This window comes from Coenobita brevimanus, chromosome 110, assembly GCF_032717465.1.
Source record: "Coenobita brevimanus isolate Jiangsu-jjx chromosome 110, ASM3271746v2, whole genome shotgun sequence".
Lineage (NCBI taxonomy): Eukaryota > Metazoa > Arthropoda > Malacostraca > Decapoda > Coenobitidae > Coenobita > Coenobita brevimanus.
The window spans coordinates 34633095-34647337 of record NC_137063.1 but is presented as its reverse complement, the minus strand read 5'-3'; the positions used below and the strand labels follow the sequence as shown (position 1 = coordinate 34647337).

The 14243-nt window shown below is 40.5% G+C and overlaps 1 protein-coding gene across 1 annotated transcript in view; it reads right to left on the bottom strand.

The window, feature by feature from the left end:
• Positions 1-6941: 6941 nt before the first annotated feature.
• Positions 6942-14243, bottom strand: part of LOC145417455 (ribonuclease kappa-like) — a 33788-nt gene continuing 26486 nt past the window's right edge. The window contains exon 3 of the mRNA XM_080286149.1: positions 6942-8184. Within this exon, the coding sequence (XP_080142275.1) occupies positions 8092-8184 (93 nt within the window). The 3' untranslated portion in view covers positions 6942-8091. The remainder of the gene's footprint in view (positions 8185-14243) is intronic.

Sequence of the window (14243 nt, the reverse complement as noted above, 5' to 3'; positions counted from 1 at the left end):
TTATTGGAAGGGCTTTGATCATTGTGAGTTTGTTCCGCATGATCAAACAGTCAGTAGTTTTTGGATGTTCTGAAGCGTTTGAGGGAAGCAGTGTGAAGGAAGAGGCCTGAGGCACAGACAAGCAAAGCCTGGATGCTGCCACCATGATAATACACCTACTCACACACTGACTTTTGGGGGAAGCATGAGACAATTCTCATCCCCCAGCCACCCTACTCTGGATATGGCCTCTGAAAGATTGCCGATTTCAAGTGATAAAAGGGAAAGAACAAAATTTCCCAAGTGCACTAATCAGTCACTCAAGCACATTTACCTTGATGCATACAGTGAGTGATGGGGTGTGATGTGGTCAGTGTTAGACTAAAGCTCAAAGTCGTTGCTATAGTGCTACCATCAAGATTACGCTATGCCGGCTAGTTTGTGTGCTATTTAAAAAGTTCACTTTCTTTTTGTTCAGACCCGGCACATACACAGAAGACAATACTGATGTGCCATATGCAGAAATAAACTGGTAAATGAAAGGTACTAGGGAACCCTCTTAACCAACAAGAATGTGCCTTTGAACTTGCATACAAAAAATTTACTGTACACCTCATAGAGATGCTTTATTAAGTCCTGTATTCTAAGTGGTGTGAGAGAGTTCATAACCTTAGAAATCTGCTTAGAACAATAACTGTATCTACACATTTGACCTCTTCTTCCTTAGAAATTAGCTTAGAACAATGCCTGTATCTACTGTACACACTTAGCCTTCCTATCAGTTTACTTTGCTGCATTGGTATTATGACCATTGAAATGAGTTTACTGAGACTGATAGATGTCTATTAGCCTAGGACTCTACACTGAGTGACAAGCCAAATGGTTTCCTGTACGCCAGGAAACCATTTACTACGCCGGGTGGTAACCATATAACCACATTTTGGTGCCTGGTGGTTTAGTGGGTAATTATTGTGCTCCAATCGGATTGAGCCGGTGAAGGTTTATATCCAAGGGGTGGTTGGAGTCTATTGCTCACGTAATGCCACTCAGGGATGAGTGAGGTTGGTCACTCTCATCTTAAATGTCAGGACCAACTGCCTAGCCCTGGGCTCCTACGCTCCTCATGGGGCAACGTAGGATTGGATGATGGATGGATGGATGGCCTATTTTCCACTATTATGTGGGATGGGTAAGACCCAGAAATAGGGATATGAATGTTATCATCATCATCATCATCATCCTGACCTTTTTTTCCCACATAAGGGCAGACTGTGGCAGGAGCTTGAAAACAAGGAAAGAGAAGGCACAAAAGAGAGGAAAATAGCATATCATATATATAGCCATACATCATGTAATCCTACCTTGTCCCATAAGAAGCGTAGGAGCCCAGGGATTGGTATGTTGGTCCTGACATTTAAGATGAAAGTGACTGCCTCACTCATCCCTGAGTGGCACTACATGAGCAGTAACCCCAGCCACCCCTTGGATATAAACCTTCACCAGCTCAATCTGATTGAAGTGCCACAATTACCCACTAAACCACCAGGTGCCATAATTTGGTTACAGGTAACTCGCACGGAACACGATCTCACGGAACGCGCTCGCAATTATACACGGTAAGGGCTGGGATACATCTAAGACAACGTAAGATTAAAAAACCATTATGAAAACTACAAATTAACGCAGGAGAGGCCTTTGAAAGATCAAATCCTCGAACGTCACCGCAGCGCGCGGTTTGTTTTGATTACGTGACGATCTAGGCGGGAAATTATTCAGTGAGTGAGACATTCCTGAGTACAGTAGCACAGTATTTGTAAGTTAAATATTTACAGTACTGTACTGTTCTGGTAAGTTTATGTGCAACTTAAAGTACTATTAAATAACGTTAAAGCAAGAAATAAAGTCTTATAACCAGTTTACCTGATAGGCGTCAGAATATTGCCTTTTTTATTTGTTCGTTTTTTCCCCAGTGCTGTTCAGTATTTGTAAGTTACATATTTACTGTTCTCGTATTTACTGTACTTGTAAGCACTTAAATAAAGTTAAATCATTAAATAAAGCCTTGTAACCAGTTAACCCGAATTATATGATTACCCATGATCGGCGTCGGAATATTGCCTTTTTTGTTTGTTCGTTAAACTCTTACTGTACTGCTTTTCTACAGTACTGTATTTGTAAGTTAAATATTTACTGTTCTGGTATGTACTTGTAAGCAATTAAAGCATTAAATAAAGCCTTGTAACCAGTTAACCTGATTTATATGATTACCCATGATCGGCGTCGGAATATTGCCTTTTTTTTGTTTGTTCGTTAAAGACTTATAATAAGAGAAAAATACATTTTTGTCTTGGTATCTTTACCTATTTGCTCAGGTTTGCTGTAATGGTTTGCAACTTGTAGAAAACTGTGAAAACTTTCGGGAAGTGAACGAAAATCTGGGACATGACCTTGACTTCACCGTCTCAAGTATCATCTGTCAGTTCACCACCGGCTATCGTGATGAGTGGATGTACGATTTTTTTGCTCGTGGCCATGCCTAACCACACATAGTTACACCCATTATCTCGACCCAGACAGAAAATACAACCTTTTTCCTCCCTTGCAAAACACAAACAACCACCCTGTTTACGAGACAGCAATATATATTGCGAAAATAACAAGGTAAAATGATAAAGATGAACGTAAAATGATTGAGAAAGATGAACATGTTATGACGGAAGAAATGCGTTTTCCCAGTCTGTAAACGTATTTATTTCTGCTTTGTATCTGTATTCGTAATAATTAGACTTATTGTTAGTTCTGAAACTGCATTACGATTCTATTTTTAGCCATTCTCGTGGTGTGGGAGCTGGAAGTTGTGACACAACTTCCTTATTGCTAATCGGACTGACCCTCCACTTTATTCTCCCGTGGCAGAGTCTAGCCTTGGAGGGCGTGCAGTTTTCTCATTTAGGACTGAAAATTCAACTCTTTCGCTCCCTTTTCCAAGCATGGGCACAACGATAACGTAAAAAATAACTCTAAACTACCATAAACATATATCAAAAAGGTGAAAATGTTTTCATAACATTTTTTTTTTTTTCCAGCCATTCCTAACAGATTATGTACTGAAATCATTCGATATCACAGTACTGCATTTCTAAGTTAAATATGTACTGCTCTGGTATGTACTTGTAAGTTAAAGCACTGGTACCAGTTAACCTAATTTATTACCTATGATCGGCGTCGGAATGTTTCCTTGTGTTTACGTACAGTATTTGTGTGTTGAAGTTTTGCTCAGGAGTACTGTATTTGTGAGTTATAATATTAAATAAACCTTCTAACCACTTAAAGTGCTTTCTAGTGACAGATAACAGCAAAACAACACATTTGGGGGGTCTAGGGAGCAAAATACGGAGTAGTTTAAATATACGCGATTTCGCACCTAACACGGCACGGTAGGAACGAAACCCTCGTGTTCCGTGCGAGTTACCTGTATATGGTTACCACCCACTGCAGTAAATGGTTTCCTGGTGTACAGGAAACCATTTGGCTTGTCACTCAGTGTAGAGTCACCCATAGGCAGAAGAAGATGAAAGAATGAAGGAAAGAAAGACAAAAGAGGGAGTCTAAAATCATCCGCACACAGAAGGACGAGGAAAGAATGAAGTAAAGAAAGATAGAAGAGGAAGGAAGGAAAGGAGGGGGTAGAGGAAACGGCAGACACCTGAGAACACCACTACATTGAGTGAGTGGATGGTGAGCACCCCCACCTACCACCAATATCATATACAACTATCTATAATAATCAGTGAAATGGACCATACATCCAGTTGCTCATTACACTCTCATCGCCTACTCACACATTAAATTTATTAATGATGCAAAAGGAGTTCAGGAAAAATCATGATTCATATATGTATCATCTTGTATTTATAACTGTGGAATGTACATTACTATACAACTTTGTCTCATCACCTATTTGGGTATTCTGTCCTTAAGTTAAGATAATATTTTACAAACCTGTATAAAGATGAAGAGTACTCGCTTAATGGCTGTGTGCTTTCCATAAGCAGCAATCTGTAAATACGTCTATATGACAACTAGATTTAAAATAAGGCTTAAATTGTTTATATTCATTCTCTAGTCAGTAAATCTAACCAATAGTGTACTTGCTTTAAAAACTAAATTTTCTGCAAGGCAGCTGCTAGCAGAACAAAGGGTATTACAGCAACTATTTCGGAGTTTAGGGATTAAAATATACAGCCGGCAAGTGATAAACAGGCATGGTAGCACCCTGACACAACCAAGGATAATTCCAACTAAAATACCAACACAGTATAATGTACTCAATGAATACTGTATAAATAAATATGGCATACCCAGTACAAAATGTAAACTTGTGTTATGCTGCAATGATCTGGTAGTACACCAGGTTCAAAGTTACCACTGGTTCCTGCTATCTCATAGTTTTGTGAAACATTATGTCAATCATCCTTCAGTCGGCAAAACTGTCCCCTCCCCCCCTATAAGTTATTACCATGATCCACCCATTAGTTTTTAATAATTTGCTGGTTAGACCTTAACAAATTATCCCTATTGCACAAACAAGCAAACAGATAAAATTATAACCTTCCAACCTTTAGCAAGGGAGGTAGTAACAACAACCTCTACCAAAACAGTCATGAAAATATTGTAATAAGCAACTAGTTCTGAGTCTGGGTCTTTTTAAAATAACAGCAACAGCATTTCACATCCTCAGTCAACTGAAATTTAAAAAAAAATCCAAACAGAAATAAAGGAAAATGCAGAAAATAGCTCTAATGAACTAGGATATCAGAATAATGACCAAATATGACTGATTACAGGAAAACCAAGGAAGAAAACTAAAGATGAAGAGGAATGACAAGTTCAGCATGAGGTGGAAACTATTAACTATACCCTGTCTGATTGACCTGTGCACCTGAGATGTATGGGACAAGTAGGGTGTTTGATTCACACCTGCTGATTGGCCGCTGATGACATAAATCTACAGCTCCTCATATTTTAACACATATATTTATATTTTTTAACTGTCTAATATAAGCTGCCAATTTAGATATGGAATGATTTCCTAAGCTAAAGAGGTCAAAATTAGCTCTAAAAGTTTACCATTATCAAAGAAAATTAATGGCGATTATACTATGTTTTATAAAACAATGAGTGACACTTGAAGTAAAGTATCCACCCAAGGTGTATACCCACATCCGCATGTTGCACTGCATCTACCCACGGTGAACACCCACATCCTCATGTTGTACTATGATATCCACCCACGGTGTACACCTACGTCCGCATGTTGCACTACAATACATGCCTGCATTTACTTCAATGACATCATCAGTGGAAAATCAAACACACCCTACTTGCCCCATACATCTCAGCTGTACAGGTCAATCATACAGACTATAGAGGGACCCTCAACATCCATATCATATCTTCATATGATAATAATCCTGTCCAAACAAGCTATGGTAACCCACCTTGCATCTTCACCAATCTGGATGATCTTATGGATCAGCTGATCCATAGGATCATCCAGTACAATATTATCAATGCAGAAAAAAAAATTACAGTAGAAGTCCTGTAATCTGAATGGCAGGAGACCAGGGGGCTTTTGGATTTTTTTTTTTTTACTACTACCGGGAGGGACCTTTGACAACATTAGAAATATGTACATGAGCATTAAATAAACACTTAAAATGATATGGGTTATTTTACACACTGGAAATGCATAGAAGTATATCTGAACAGTAGCAGGCAGATACATCCAAGTCCAAGAGCAAGTCCAAGCCAGATAAATCCTTAGATAAAGCCCAGAAAAATTTGAAAGATTGCCTTGAAAAATTTGGAATATTGTGATATTCGGATCATTGGTGATAGGACTGAAGGACTTTTACTGTACTAGCATTTCCTGGTAATAAAAACTATACGAACAGCACAAAATGAAATGGCAATCCACAACGTTTTATGCAGTATGCAGAAGTAAGTTTCCTTGGTCAACTCGAGCTTTTACGCTGTGATATTGTCGTGTGTCATGACGTCAGTGTATTGATTTTGTTTTGCTATCTTTCTTGGTATTTGGCAGAACTTACCTTTACTGTTAACCTATCAAGGACAGTTTCTTCTATAATCATCTCTGATGCTTTGCTTCCTCCTGGGAACCCCCCCACACCCCAATCTATCAAAGGATTTTATTACAGAACAGGATGTAGATACTTTGTCTTCACATACCTCTAACTTCTCAGTTATTACTTTTCTGCTTCTTCCTCTTATCACCACAGCAGGAAAGGTTAAAAGCCATATTCTCACTGGTTTGGGAAACTCCCTTGTTCCTCTTCACTGCTAGTATACTTTTATATACTTTTAAATTATGTTATAAATGATGGATGGAATGGATGGACATTAATATACCATACTGCTGTGTGTGTGTGTGTGTGTGTGTGTGCACACGTGCGCGTGCATGCGCGCGCATTTTACAACAACATAAAAAGACAAGAATACCATACAAGTGAATAATAAAAGGGTGTTACACGTAATCAATTGTTATGGAAGACTCATCTCTTCAGTTGTGAAAAATATGGTCATATATTTTCATGGACTACATTCTCATCATCTTTACATATCACCTCCATATTCTCTTGTACATATTTTGTACTCTTTACACTGAAACATTGCAAAAATCATAAACAAGTGAACATGATCATGCTGTATGCAGAAATAAAATGGTACCGTAAGATGGGGTAACTGGGTACTTAATGGAGCACCCACTAAGTTATTTGCAAACTTTCCTATATAAAACCTATAAATCTTTTTCTAAACTTTTCTGGTGCTAATTGTATAGCAAAGTCCCCTGGCAATAAAATACTCAAAATCAACAGTTAGATCCTTATATGCATAATAGTGATGTTCTCGAAAATTCACAGAAGCCCCAACATTGGAAATGCTAAGGGTAAGTTACCGATGTCAGAAGTTAGCTGGAGAACTCATTTATTGGACATTATTATTTATGCTCATTTATTGGACATTATCAAAGGTTGGATAGGAACTAGTTAACATGTTTCTACAGTTAAGCATTACCGGGTAATGGCAAGGGTAACTCAGGTGGGGTAACTGGGCACTTTGGGGAGGGCAACCGGTCACATTAACTAATTATCATTATTTAGTTTCTAAATATGTCTCAGAGACTCCTTGCCATCTACTGCTATATTGCTAAGTTTCAGGGATGCACCAGGCTCAGAATCTGTTAGCTAGTTTGCCCACAGAACCGCAGTGATGATGCAGAACTACAAAATCCTGAGTAACAGGAGTACACCTGTTTTTCCTGCTTTAGTTTATGTTATATATAAGTTTAGGTTGCATATTATGTTTGCCCACCTAAGTTTATGTTATTTAGTAGCAGTCAATAATAATGAGCACCTTCATACAGTAATACAATAAAAAGGTCTGGGTGCCCGGTTGCCCCATCGCAAGAGGTAAATGGGCAACCACCTTGTTTTATTTCTAAGCAAGTTGTTTTTGTATCCTTAACTATGTGTCTGGTTCCAAAAGGTAGCCCTAAATAAGTTATTTAAAAACATTTTACACTTTTTCCAAATTCCCGCACATCTCTATAATACTGACAAAAAAGGGGTAAAAATGGTACCCAGTTACCCCATCTTACGGTAAGAAAGTGGTGCTAGGTTCCTAAGCTGAGAGAATACAGGCATCAGTCCACTAGCCCTCTCCATACCCTGACCTCCCTTTACTCAATCAGCTGTATTCCCATTGGAACAGAAGGCTTTGTAGCACATCATCTGTACCAATTTATTCTGCATAATTACAACTTTATACTGTATCTTTTCAGTAATGCACAGTAATGCGTATCAATAGCTATCTACCTATGTTATCTACCAACAGCTTGATGCTTTCATTAAGGACGGGGTGGCTACAAATAAATGTCCTCCATGGCACAAGGTCTTGTTACATCAGGCTGCCCTCCCTCCAACTCACATCACCCTCATCAGGAACAATAAGGTATAAATGGCAGAACAGTGTTGAATAGTTTTTCTGAAACCTCCCAAGTCAATGAGAATATGGCCCAATGTATCCAGCCTACATGCTCCTCTTGTTGACCCATAACTGCCACCCGGAGATCACTAGGGTGCCAGCGTAGAGAGCAGCTGCCACACCACAATTCATCGCAATCTGTCAAAAGGGGACCATTAATTTGAAGCCATGGTAACTTATGGCTGCAGAACATTCAATCATAATCAGAGAGGGAAGTTTACAATTTCTGATGATCACATTGATTACCTATGATTACTGAATATGAGTAAAGTAACGTGCATCCCATACGACTGGATGCAGTCAACACTAATACTAATAGGCCAGACATGTTTTGTCTTCATTAACCCCTTAGGTCCTAATCGCATCAATTGATGCGATTTGAGTTTTATGCCAAAATGCCTAATCGCATCAACTGAACCCAGCCTTTAAAAAACTGCAGAGCACTAGCTCCACCCCGATTATGACGTACATGGCTTCAGGCCAATGAGAATTCCCCCCTGATGTGGCGTGAGGGGGGATTGGACCAACCCTGGCAGTGGGGGGGCACCCCCCTCTCGGCCACCTCCATTCCACCCTCTACTCCATTCCCTCACGCCCTCCTTGTCCCCCATCACTCTCCCACCCCTCCACGCAACTGCATCTCTCCTCCCACAACAACCTTCGTCCCTTCCCACCCTCTCTTGCCCCTCCTCCCTCCCTGCTAGCCTCGTCCCCTCCCCCCAAACCCCACCCCATCTCTCCCTCCTTGTCCCCTACTACCCTTCCAACCCCCAACAGGCCCCCCAAGTGTCAGGCCTAATGTACGTACCTGTTTCATGTTACAGTATTTCTACTTCTTCCCAAATTTTTACACCTCACTCGGTTCATTTCTCACTTCGTACCTACCAGTTTCTGTATGTACGTAGCTGGAGAATGCTGTATGTTGTACTACGTACGACGCATTATTATTTTTTTTTTTTCCCTACCTGCCCAGATTAGCACCTCTGTGTAGTGTCTGTCTGTGTTAGTTTTCAAAAGACTATGAGGCTTTAGGGCTACTCCCCGCATCTGTTTCATCTCCCCACACATACAAACACAATGTTTTCATGGTTGGTGTGATAAATTCCAATGAAATGGAGTTTCCACAAGAGAATTTGGTTGTCGCCAAAACTGTAATGATAAGTGTGATGAAGTGTAATGATAATGTGATAATTGTAATGCTGTGATGAATGTGTAACGAGAAGTTGGGACAGTAAAACGAGAAATCGGAAACAAATTATTGCTTTTTTTTTTTCCCTTACTTATGCATGCATTTATAGCATTATTCAACTTTATTTTGATGTTGTTGATGGTTACAAACATTTATATGCGTCTGTGTTAGTTTAGGAATGACTAGGAGGCCTTGTAGGCCTATTCCCCACACCTGTTTTATCTCCCCACACCTACATACACACCTGTTTTTATGGCTGGTATGACAAATCCCACTGAAATGGAGGGTTTGCACAAGAGAATATGGTTGTTGCCAAAATTTTTCTCCCCAAGTACCACCAAGGCCTTGTAGGCCTACTCCCCACACTAGTTATGAACTAGTTATGTCCTCACACCTACATACACACCTGTTTTCATGGTAGAAGTTACAGAACACAATGAAGTGCTTTCTTTTCATGCAAAAAGCTGGTTATTTCCAACCCCCGTACCTATAGGCCTACTCTCCACAACCTATTTTATCTCCCCACAGTCTAGTAATCTCCCCACACCTAAATACATCTGTTTTCATGGTTGATGTGACACAACACTTTGAAATGACCTGTTTCAATAAGAAAAATAGGTAGTTATCAAAATTTTCATGTTTTCGATTGTTTTCGAGGGGTAACTATGATAAAAGTCGCCAAAACACCCCCAAATTGCGGTTGTGGGAGGTACCCTGCCTGAAACAATTGCGGACTTAAAGGGTTAAGTGCTTCACAAATTATCATTAAAAAAAAAACTGGAGGCTTGCCTTCCCCTTTGAGATTCTAGGGAAGCGTGTGACTTGAGATCGCGAGGTTGAGAGTTCACGCCCCAGTCAGACAGCTGCCTTTGTCAGGAGAGGTAGCGCTCTCCTGTAACCCTAGCAGGGCTATATGATCTACCTAGGTCAAGCTCGGGGAATAATGCCATTTTGTGATTCTAGTCTTAAGGTTCTAGTCATTAACTCATTCAACACAACAGTATTACCATTTCTTCTTGCTTCTATCAGACAATTAAATTCAACTTAGGCCGACATTCTAGTTGTGCTGGGGTGAAAGCTACATCTAACACATCCACCACCACCACAAAAAAAAAGGAAAAAAAAAATCCAGACCTTGAAAAAAAAAAAAAAAAAAAAAAAAAAAGTCCTGAAAAGGCAAAAATGCAATATTTAATCCTCAGGTACAGCAGGCAACAGGGTCTGGACAAGGACCATGGTACTCAAATCTGTCACTCGAACGATATATGTGCATGTATAACAGCACAATGTGTCCTGGCAACTTTCCAAAACTCTCACTTTTACCCCTTCTTACCACCCTACCCAAGTAAATTACCTCCACTTATGCCCACCATCGGGTAAAACACTGAAAGAGATATAACTACTGTAAGTAAGAATATCAATGGTATTAAAAATAACATTAACAAAAACAAAAGTTGGGCTGGGTAATGTGTTGTTAATACGCAGCTCCCAGCACTCTCCCCCTGCCCCCAACCTCCAATGTTGTCAAAGTTTCATCTCTTGTATGATGTGGCCTTCAGGAGAGATGTTGAGCTGTATGCTTAGACGAAAATTTGTGGGTCTGGCAGTTTTAGGGGACAAAATGGAATGAAAATGTTTTCTAACTAGAAAAAAATTACTCTCATCCATGTGTTCTCGTAAGTTAGCATTCAGTTTCACATCTTTGTTCGATTTCGTGCTTCCCAACATTTCAGACTGACGGATCATATGGCTATTGCGCAGTCAGTCCAAAATGTTGAGAAGTGTGGAATCAAACAAAGAATGTGAAACTGCAAGCTCAGTCAGTCCGAAATGTGTTGGGAAGCACGAAATAGAACAAAGAATGTGAAACTGAACACTTACTTACGGGAACATATGGATGAATGAGTAATTCTTTTTCTGGTTAGCAAACATTTTCGTTCCATTTCATCCTCTAAAACTGCCATATCCAAAAATTTTCGTCTAAACATATGGCCTAATGTCTGTTCTTTCCCTGACGCTCCATACGACCCTCTGTGAGCTTCTCGGTCAGCTTCAGGACAACATGTGAACTTTAACTACTGCCAGGTTCACATCACCAGGGTTCCCAAACACAATCTTCTTTATTCTTCCAGTCCTTACAAATCGTTCTGATGGTGCTTTCATTCATGCCATGCTCTTTTGCCATTTTGGTAATCGTACACTTTACCTGAAGCAGTACAAGAACTTTACCATTTCAATTCGTATTCCTCCAGTTTGTTTTATGTATTTTCCTGATTATTTTCATAGTAAATTACCCTCTGCTGAAAAATTTCCCAATTTTTATCATCACGTTCCTTGGGCTGTATCTACGATTGTGTCTTGAAGTACTCAAAGGTGGTTTTCATTTCCCAAATTTCCAACTGGATGCTAGGTTAGGTTAGGTAAGGTTTGATTAACCCCTTGGGTACGCAATTCTCCAGCCTCGACTACCCCACAGGATGCAAAAACAGGCCTATTTTTCAACTTTCTCAAAGGTTAAAAGTTTTTATGCCCGATTTATAGAGGTTGAATTTACACACCTGCAAATGCAAACCCCACCTTCCTAGGACCAATAGTTACCGAGCTATGGCCCGTCAAAGTTGATAATAGTTGCCTGTCACGGCCCCGGAGAGAAAGAAAATACGCCGCTCGCACCTGTTTTCTTCGCAAAAATACGTACAAAAATCACCAAAATCTTTTTTTTTTTGTGTGTGTGTGTGTGTGTGTACAGATGTTATAAACCGTTGTAATGTGCTTAGAAAAAAATAAAATGGTGACAACCCCCCCCCCAGATAAATATGATAAATAATAAAAATTATCCTCCCCTCCTCTCCTCTCCCCATACCTCCAATCCCCTTCCCTCCCCTCCTCTCCTCTCATACCTCCAATCCCCTTCCCTTCACTCCCCTCCCTTCCTCTCCCCTTGCCCAACGTCCCCTCCACTTTCCTCTCCCCACCAAGCTGTCAAATCTAGCTAGGAATAATGGTCATGAAAACCCCAATAAAAATATGATAAATAGTAAAAATTATCCTCCCCTCCTCTCCCCTCCCCATACCTCAAGTCCCTTCCCTTCCCTCCCCTCCTATCTCCTCCCCTTCCCTCCCCTCCCCTCTCCTAACCTTCCCTCCCCCCTCCCCTCCCTACGAGCTGTCAAATCTAGTTTTCGTTTCGTTTAGTTTTGTTTCGTTTTTGAAGGCTCCAACATGCTTGCATGCGTCGGCATAAAATAAAATTACTTTTTAGAGTGGGTTTCAAATAATGACAGCTAAAATAACTGTGGTGTGCGTATCTGTGCAAAGACACAATTAAATTACAGATAAAGATTAAAAAACATGCATCATAAAACGTAAAAAATACGCAAAATATTCGAGGCCAGGGAGGTGCCAGGGGGTGGGGGTGGGGGGAGGTGGTAAGGCAAGGAGGAGGTGTATGGGAATGGAGGGATGGGAGACCACCACAAGTCACAAAGGAAGGGCCCAAGAGGAGTACAGGGACATGGTGGGAGGGTAGGGGGGAAATACCCTCCCCCCAGATGACTGGGGGGGCATTGGGGGGATCCACATAAGAGGGGGGGATGCATGAGGAGGGGGTGGGAGGGGTGGTGGTGGGGGTGGTAAGAACGGTAGGAGGTAGGGTAGTAACAAGGTAGTCGGGTAAAGGGACATGGCGAGAGGGAAGTGGGGGGTCCCCATCGCCTTGTTACGGGCCTGGGTCCTTCTTCCGGTGTGTCCAACACTTAGTTCTGATTGGTTAGAAGCCATCTGTCACAGCTGGGGTGGAGGCAGCTGCCGCCAGTTTTTTGTGGATGTTGCACAATCGGTGTTGCTCATCCTTTTAAGAAATTGCGCAAAAAGCTCGATCGATGAACTTAGTACTTTAGGGGTTAAATTATTAGGTACAGTTAAGCTAAGGTAGGTTAGGTTTAGTTAAACACTGGTTAGGACATGCCGTTTTGCCATTATCCTGACGAGTCAAATGAGTTGACACAGTGGAACATAGCTAAAAACAATGGAGAAACAGATTATGCATGAAACATTTACTTACCACCCAGAAATAATCAGAATAATATAACAGATTATTAGGATGAAGAACGAAAAATGTGGAACCGAACACTAACTTACAAGAACACATGGATGAGTATTTTTTCTGATTAGTAAACATTTTCATTCAGTTTCATTCCCTATAACTGCGAAACCCATATGACTGTGGGGTAAAGTTGGTAAGACGTGAGAAAGGACTGATAGCCTTATGCTCAGTCGGTCTGAAAGGTGTTGGGTGGCGCGAAATTGAAAGAAAAATGCTGAATGCTAACTTACAAGAACACATGAATAATTTTTTTTCTAATTAGCAAACATTTTCATTCTATTTCGTCCCCTAAAACTGTGAAACCCATTAGGGGTGTGGGGTAGAACTAGGTGAGGCGCGAGAAAGGATTGATAACCATATGCTCAGCCAGTTGGAAATGTGTTGGGAAGCATGAACTTGAACGAAGAATGTGGAGCTGACCGCTAACTTACAAGAACACATGGATAAAAGGGTAATTTTTACTTTCTAATTTGCAAACATTCTCATTCCATTTCATCCCTTAAAACTGCAAAACCCACTATGAGTGTGGTGTAGAACTAGGTGAGGCGTAAGAAAGGATTGATAACCATGTGCTCAGCTGGTTTGAAATGTGTTGGGAAGCATGAAATTGAATGAAGAATGTGGTAAGTGAATGCTAACTTATGAGAACACATGGATGAAATTGCTTCTTCTTCTTTTTCTTATTAGCATACATTTTCATTCCATTTCATCCCCTAAAATTGCAAAACCCATAAATTTTCGTCCAACCACACTAAAATGCAGTATAATGTCACTGAGGGCAATTCAACACCCCCCAAAACCGAATTTTTTCCCACCCATAATTTGAAATTGCCGCACGGCACCGAACAGCTGTTACACCACGGACCTTTCACCCCTTCCTTCCTCCCTCCCTCGGGGTTGCCA